Source organism: Cynoglossus semilaevis, chromosome 13 (genome assembly GCF_000523025.1).
Source record: "Cynoglossus semilaevis isolate Cse_v1.0 chromosome 13, Cse_v1.0, whole genome shotgun sequence".
In the NCBI taxonomy this organism is placed as follows: domain Eukaryota; kingdom Metazoa; phylum Chordata; class Actinopteri; order Pleuronectiformes; family Cynoglossidae; genus Cynoglossus; species Cynoglossus semilaevis.
Genome location: NC_024319.1, coordinates 18,565,388 through 18,573,796, shown reverse-complemented (window position 1 = coordinate 18,573,796; position 8,409 = coordinate 18,565,388). Strand labels below are relative to the sequence as shown.

The 8,409-nt window shown below is 40.3% G+C and overlaps 1 protein-coding gene across 1 annotated transcript in view; it reads right to left on the bottom strand.

Moving 5' to 3' along the window:
• adgrb1a (adhesion G protein-coupled receptor B1a) overlaps positions 1–8,409 on the bottom strand; it is a 101,666-nt gene that overhangs the window by 40,588 nt on the left and 52,669 nt on the right. The window contains exons 4-13 of the mRNA XM_025061655.1: positions 8,249–8,353; positions 6,525–6,692; positions 5,995–6,159; positions 5,176–5,340; positions 4,813–4,977; positions 4,614–4,715; positions 4,408–4,514; positions 2,635–2,829; positions 2,318–2,386; positions 1,265–1,373 (exon numbers count right to left, since the gene is read on the bottom strand). Of these exons, the coding sequence (XP_024917423.1) occupies positions 1,265–1,373; positions 2,318–2,386; positions 2,635–2,829; positions 4,408–4,514; positions 4,614–4,715; positions 4,813–4,977; positions 5,176–5,340; positions 5,995–6,159; positions 6,525–6,692; positions 8,249–8,353 (1,350 nt within the window). The remainder of the gene's footprint in view (positions 1–1,264; positions 1,374–2,317; positions 2,387–2,634; positions 2,830–4,407; positions 4,515–4,613; positions 4,716–4,812; positions 4,978–5,175; positions 5,341–5,994; positions 6,160–6,524; positions 6,693–8,248; positions 8,354–8,409) is intronic.

Genomic DNA, 8,409 nt, shown 5'->3' with positions numbered 1-8,409 from the left:
CCTGCTTTTCTTCCTTTCTTCCATCCTTCCTTCCTTCCTTCCTTCTTTCCTTCCTTCTTTCATTCCTTCCTTTCTTCCTTTCTTCTTTCTTCCATCCTTCCTTCCTTCCTTCCTTCCTTTCCGTCACACTAATACATCGGTTCATTTCAGGTGAATTCCCTCATCCTCTTAGAACTGCACCGTACGTTGGCTGATAGACAGAGGAACATTTTTTATCCAAAAGCCTATGCATATGCTGGTGGTGTGGGCGGAGCTGGAGGTCAGTGGTGCCAGAGGAGGTATATGCTGCTGATGTAGGCGGTTATTTGGCAGCAGACAGTGAGGTGGCAGGGCTATAAACAGGACCTCTCATCTGGCCTTAGTTCCCACATGTTCACTCTTTGCTCAGTTTAAACTCTGCTGTGTTTTTTATCTGCAGGTCAGAGACAAAAGCGGGGCCCTCCTGTGGAGGGTTACAAAGCTTTTAAAGTACTTGACTTGGTCTCCAAATATCATAAAAGAGCAACAAAAACGTGAACATCCACATGAATATAAGAAGACAACAATTCTGGTTAATATTTCAAATCATGAGCTCTGTATGTTTTGCATGAGGAGCTGGAATCTCAGGGGAGTGATGTAGAGAAGTACGGCCCCAGAGAGCAGCAGGGTTTGGCATAGTATGATTTGTCGGTAATTTATTGTACAGTATATATAAATGTCTTAAAAACAAATTTGGAGGAAATAAAAAAACAAACAAACAAAAAAACATGTCTTTTATATATATATGTATATATATATATGATTGACAGTTATGCACTTAATTTAAATAAATAAAAAAATGTGAAATATTTGCCTCATAGCAGGAAATAGATGTGAGTAAAGAAAATAACTGGGAAAAGTCTTCATAAGGTTAATTGCTATTTTTATTGTCACAGTTGCTGTCAAAGCTACTTATAAATTTTATAATGATCTTTGTCTGAAAACCAATGTAATTTATTTGATTGTTTTGCAGACATTTACACAAAACTGTTTTATTCTAGCAATTATATCCCTGTAAAAAAATGAAGAAATGAAAATTGTCACACAAGAAAGAGATTTCTTAAAGGTTCTCCAGTACTGCATTTGGGTCCTGCCTGCTCCCTGCGATGCTCGCACATGACACTTTAAGCAGCGGCTTGCGGTGGTTAGTCTTCAGAGAAGGAAACGCTTTGATCATAGATTATATTTTCCATAAGGAAAATAGCAGGGGTTTGATGTCTGGTGTATTGACACAGAATAGACTGACCTAGGTTATCGGTGACTTCATACATGTCTTGGAAGTCTTTCATCCTCAGACCAATGACGTCCACAAAGTCCTCCACCAGACGGAACAGCTCTTTGACATTTGGTCCAAACTGTGGAGACAGAGAGGTGAACAGAGTCTATAAAAAATCGTTTTATTTATGTGCAGATGGAAAAAGCCTGTGGTCTACTAGCACACAAATCTATGGTTTTATTATCCTCACAGCTACAAATGTGGATTTGGTTGCTTCTGAACATGTATGTTGACCACTTAAAAACAGGTTTGAAACTAGTTGTTGAGGTAAATCTAAAAAAGAACCTGAAACCTTCTGGACTCAACTCCACTTCCTTAACCACTAAGCCATCACTGTCCCAGACAGATTTGGTTATAACACATTTACATCTTTGAGTGTTTCATCTTCAGAATGTCAGTATAAGTACTTCCTGAGGTCTCTGTGAGAACTGAAGATAAAAAAGTAACATTTTCTTGCTGAGATCCTCGTCTAACAGGACAAGTAGTGAACCTGCTTTATGAGATTACAGCGAATTTAAACCACAAAAGTCTTAGTAAAAACCAATTCCAGAAATTATATTTACAATTAAGAAATTAATAGGACAAGTGAACAAGCCATACATTTGCTGTCTCACCAAAGCACTGACGATGACGACCATTACTAGAATAATCAGCACATCCCACTTCTTTATGTTACCTACATCACTGCTTGTAAGTTGGTGTTGCTGTGGTTTGTGACGCCTACATGGTGCGAGCGGCTGGTTGAAAGTGCAGCAGATGGATTAGTGGGTGTTTGCATTTACATCGTCACTCATTAGCCACAGCTATTTCTGTACAGCAGCACCTACGGCTCCTCTCTGTTTGCCTCTGTGCGTTCGAGATAGATAGTGGGCACTGTCTCCACCTGTGTGTCTGCCAGAGTTGATATGCGGTCCACTTCTACAGCTCTGAGATCGCTATTATTATCACTGTGCACTAATAAGAACAGTTTATTACAGTTGGGCTGACGGTGTCAGTTATATAAATATACGCTCTGACACTTACCAGTTGTGCTTCTTCCCATCTTTCCCTGTTCTCCTCCATCAACAGGTTGCTTAACGATTGCACAAAGTTCTGAAAATAAATGAATAAACTAGTTAGAAAATCTCAAAGCTGTCAAAAATCAAGACACTGTATTTGGACGTGGTTTACATCAGGTCGTCCTTCTTTTGCTAAATAAATATTTTAAGGAGTTCAGCTGACAAGTACTATTAATTCATCAGTGACTCACGGTGTAGCTGTGGGAACCATGTGGGCTGAGACTCCCGAGAAGAGAAGAAGTAGTGAACTCTCAGTGATGTCCACACGGTACATTAACTCACCCTCATATCTGCACTGCTGGGGCTGTAATACGCCCTCCTGAAGATCTCCGTCATGTTCTTCAGCACATCCACGATGGCCAGCAGGTCACCACTGTAGCTGGTCCCGTCACTGGACGTCACCCTGAGCTTGGTCATCACCTCTGACACACCATCTCCAACAAGCCCACGCTGAGCTTTGGACAAATGTTCACGAGTCTGATGGAGAAACAGATTTAAAAAAAAGAAAATATATATGAATAAATCACACATTTTACTAAACTCTCTATCTTAATGAGCCACTGGAGGTGTATAGCTGTGTATTCATCTCACTGGAAATGCTTTCTTTTTTCCTGTGGAAGTGTTTGGCCTCAGAATAAATATAGTTGACAAATACATATAGTATAGGTGGGAGTAATTTGTTCAGAAAGAAGTTGCAGCTAAAACCCACACTGTGGCAAATGTTGGGGAGCAGAGAGGGCGCAGGAGCAGCCCAAAGGGAAACCTGGAATCTCTGTTTTAAATATGCAAAATTATAATTAAACCTGTCTATCACAGAAGATGCAACAGTTTCTGTTAATGTAATAATAAGAAGTAGTGTAAAACAAAGTCTACAACTAATTTTACTAGGATCTACTAGTTTCTGGAACATTTATAACTTGTTCTAGTTCTTGTGGAGAACAATAAAAACATTTTTTTGCTGGTGTTTCTTGTTAGTGACTGTTTCACCTAATGCTGTGTCAAGATTGGAAGGTCCATAGTCCGAGTGTCATAGTTGAAAATTATACAATTTTAATTACATTTTTGCATCACAGAAGTTGTAATGCTCTGCAACTAGTTTAGGGTGGGGCTGAACTAGTTTTGTCCAGTGAAGGAAATAGATTTGGAAACTAAATGCATGACTTGTTCTTGTGAGGAGGAAGAAATAAACATCTACTTTATCTACTTTAGGGAATTTTTAAAATATAAAATATTGATGTAGTAGAACTGCTGTGATGTGTATTAATATATATTATATTCTGCAGGAAACCCAACAATCCTCTGAGTACTTTGGCTGGTGTTTGTCAAACCGTGTGCCCTTTAATACAGGTTCACTCTACACTGTACCAAATCTCGCATGATGGAACTGACCAAAATGAGGAAGAAGTGCAGCTTTAGTGCCAGAATCATATTATATATTATTCCTATCGATCACTGAGACAAATATAAAGTGACAGAACCAATGGGAAAGTTAAATAAACGTTACTAATAAAAAATGAATAAACTTCTATGTATTCATGTGTTTGAGCTCTGGACTCAATACTGTCCTTGGCATTCTGTGATCTTATAACTTGTCCCACACTGTCTTTGTCTCCCATTTATTTGATTGGACCTGGTCACTCAATAGAGCAGAGGAAATAAAACTGCAATCATATCTCCTCCTGGAGTAACTTTTCTCTAAAACTACATTTTATTTCATCTCCTCTCTAAAAAGTTAAATTACTTGTACTTTACACAAAAATGTCAACCACTACAGTTTTTTAATTGTATAATTGTAATATTTTGTTGTAATGTGCGATGAGTCTTAAAATTTTAACATTTAAAGTCCAATAAAAAGAAAAGTGTTTTAAAAAGGTTAATATCATTCAACAGAAAATGACTATGATTTTGAAGTAGTTCAAACAGATCACTTTGTGCTTCTCAGTTGTTGTCCAATCATTTTTTAATCCTGTTTTATGACCAACAAATACCAGCTGTATATTTATGAAACTAAGGAGTACAAAGAGCTTCACACATTAATAAAGTGTGTTTTCTCACCAGAGTTTGTATGCTGCGATAATCGTTGGAAATACATTTTGTGTAGGTAGGATTTTCCCAGAATGCAATGCCTTCTTCGTCCAGGGAGCAGCGGCGCAAGATGAGCCCTGTAGAAGAACCAAGGCAGTATTACGTTACCTGAACCTGATATTTTCTAGCACAGTGTACTGCACATGAGCTTTGTACAGTATATTGCATGATCTCACCTATTGCATTTAGGGGACACCTCACTGCTGCCGTGTCTCCAGCTGGAGTCATCTTCCATATGACGTTGGAGAAGTTGTCCTCTCCACATATTTCGTGCGGTTCTGTTCACAGACAGTTATACAGGTGGTGTACACTGGTTACAATGGGAGTAGAAGGGAATTTAAAGGTCATGAAGCAACCAGTTTTTGCTGCACTGACCTGGACATCTCTTTTCGTTACAAACCCGGACCTCCTCTCGTTCTCCAGGACAGGGCTGACCCCCAGAAAAGGGTCCATAACAAATCCTGTTTCTCTGCTGATTTCCCCCACCACAGGTTTTGGAACAGCCCGACCACAAAGACCACGGCTGCCACTTGCCGTCCACTGAGGTAATGATCACAACAGCATCATCAGTACATTTGTTGTGACTATGCATTTCTTTTTTTGACCAACTAAAAAAAACATTGCTGGATGGTACAAGGATACAGAAAAGATCAAACGCTACAATTTTAAGTTGAACAGCAATGTTCTAAAAATGTTGAAAATGCAGAGGGTATTTTGAGCAGTCTGTCTTTTTCATACCAGGACACTCTCTCAGGAAGCAGTCGACAGTCTCCAGCCATTCTCCTCTGCACTCGGAGCCCCCGTATGAAGGGCCATTACACTCCCTGATTCTCTGCATGGTACCATTAGAGCAGGAAGCAGAACAAGAGCTCCAGCTGGACCACTCATTCCACACTCCATCCACTAAACATGACCAAACAAGTCCCCAACAGACAACAGAAAAGACATTTGTCAACATTTATCTTGGACATATCCCTGTGCCTGCTATTTATAAAAAAAGAGAAAAAAAAGGCTAGGACTGCAAACAAAGGACATGATATAAGCAGTGAATAAAAATATATATAGTAAATAAATGGGTTTTTTTCACTTGAAAATGAATATAATAACATTTATCCAACAGTGAGTTTGAGTAAAAAATAAATCCCAGAACAATTGGACAAACAAATGCATTTTCTGTCGCACAGTTATTTTTCAACTTGCCATAGAAATAAGCTCGTCATTAAACAGTGCAACTACCTTATAATTCAAGGCATTATTATTCAGTATTCAAAATTAATTCATGGAGCTACGCATCATTTTCAGTGAGGGCTGAAAGCAGCATTTATATACACAGCATTAGCCCGGAAGTTTACAGCAAATTTATTTAGAGTCCAATCCACCAGAGAGAAATTTGAATCGAGCAAACGAGAAAAGTTTGACACTGAGTCAGAGCCTGAGTCACAAAAGAATGAGTTTAAGTTCTCTGTTTTTTCAGAGTTTGATTTTGAGTCATCAGTTCTTAAGTTGAGTTGGGAAGTACTATGAAAACTTTTTTTTTTTTTTTTTGGTGTTTCTTACCTGGACATACAGCTATGTTGCAGAATTTGGTCTGTTTCTCTGGGCCATCACAGGGATCTCCCCCAAACTGAGGAGGAGTGCAGGTTCGTGTTCGGGACCTGTAACCTCTGCCACAGGTTGACGAACACAAACTCCACGGTGACCATTCGTCCCAAGCACCATGTACTGCAATTAAAGTAGCTATGGTGTGATTCATAGAAAGACAAATACTAGCTTTCTGACACACCGTTACAATACAAGATCATATTTATGCTGTACTTGCTTTAACTGCCCTCATTGATGGAGGTTGTGTGGTGGCATGTCAATTTAGACAGAGGAGTCTCCCGTATTGTCTGAAATCATTTTGAATTTTAGGCTGCAGGAAAAGTCATTCCTGTGAGGTGAGGTAAGAAACCATTTGTGGGTTCAAGGGACCAAGGGCCAAGTGTTTTCATTTGGGTGTTAAGTGGTGAGGGGAGGTTCAAAAACGGGGAGGGGCCAGTGCAGGGAGGTAAAACTACAGGGGGCAGCTAAGTGGCACTAACGCTTACCTGGACACACAGCAGAGTTGTTGCAGGGTCTCTGCTCTCGCAGTGGCCCACTACATTGGGTGCTGTAAGAGGAGGAGACGCAGAAACGAGTACGACTCTGCCAACCCTCCCCACACGTAGCAGAACACACAGTCCACGCTGACCATTCCTCACCTGAAGATGAGTCTACTGAGACGGAAAAAAATGGGGGAGGATGGGTGGACAGAGGGAGAAAAAAGAGAGGGAAGGGAAAGGAAAGGGCCGTAACTAATTATCATGCAGGACGCAGCCACTATGGCCAAAAAAAGAAAGGGTTGTGGTGTGATAAAGGGTGGACGTTTGCTGTGCTGCATTCAAGGGGCTGCCTTCTCTCAAGGCTTTCAATATTGGCGGGCAAATGCCCTTTTCTTTTAAATGCATGTTGAGAATGAAGTTTCGAGACAAAACCATTTGTCCTTGCAGGCCTTAAATATCCTAATCCGCTAGGTTCCGGGCACTTGAAAAGAGTGGACAAAGAGAGGGACTTTAAGGAGAGAGGTTTTTAATCCAAGGCAATCACTGGTCCAGTCTGTTAATGTTCTGACAATGTGTCCTTCAGAAAAGGCCGCCTCTAAAATGGAGCACAGCTTTTGCTCTACGTCTGTGGGGGCTGTGATGTCATATCCTCTACATTGACTTCCAGTGGAAGTGAATGCCATTTGGCTCAGGATATGTCAGTTGCTGTTTCTGTGGTTATGGCTGGTGGGTCTGTTGGTCCTTTTGGGAAAGAAAGAAGGAAAGTCAGAAGAAGAGGAGTAAGAAGGAAAAACCTAAACAGGAAGTGAGGAACTGTAATTGGCTCCTAATGAAGTAATACTTCACCCAAATTCTGTTTTAACCTTTTGATAGTTACAGGAAACTGTAACTTTCCACAGGGACATGTGGACAGGTTATTACATTAGTGAAAATTAAGACACTGAGACACTAAGACAATTAAGCACTAAAATTGTATTTAAAATGTATCTTTACTTTTATGTATTGACAAAAATGCAACACATTAGATGGAATAATGATATTTTATAATGTTTAGTTTTCATATATATAATTTTAATTATTACACTGTTGGCTGATGATCAAACAACGTCAAATCAGGTCACAACACCATTTGGCTCTGGAATGCCAAGATGTCAGTCACCATTAATGTATGATACAGTTCTTTATTACCAAACCTACAATAGTGTCCAAAGTCCACCTAGTAGTTTGCTATCAGAAGCATGTTTTTGGGTTGGATATATTGTTGGATCACAGACTGAGGTTACTCAGCTCTATTTTTCCAGAAAGCAAGGCTAAAGTGTTTTGTCACCACAGATGTCATTACTGTCTTACAAACCAAACATTGTCCCGATTCAATGAAGACAATTTTTGTCCCATCTATTAAGGAGTGGAGGTTTTGAGACAACAGATTCTGGGTTGAGTATCACTTTTACAGACAGGGAGGACTCCATTTTTAAGTGTCATGTTTTGCAGACAGGGTACAGTTTCCTGTTATGGCCTCACATAAAATACGACTTCACTATGTTTAGTCAGCGTCCATGTTGGAATTTTCCCACTAGGGACAAAGCACTAAGCACTGCAAGATTCTGCCTAAAAGTGTTTGTTCAAAATTAAGAGTTGACATTTTGGGTATATTTGCACACGTGTGTAGTGGTCACCCAAGCTGTGACTGTGACTGATGCATGGGATCCCTCTGCGTCCTGTTGTCTTACCTGTCTGAGTGCTCTGCTGTCCGGTGCGGGGCTTGTCTACATCTTCGCGCTTGCGGTTGTCCACCGAGCGAAGGGATTGGCTGCGAGAGAGATGGTGACCTTTGCCTAAATAGGGTAAGGCAAAGGCCGGGAAGGGAACAGGTGAGGGGGAGGGGGGAAGG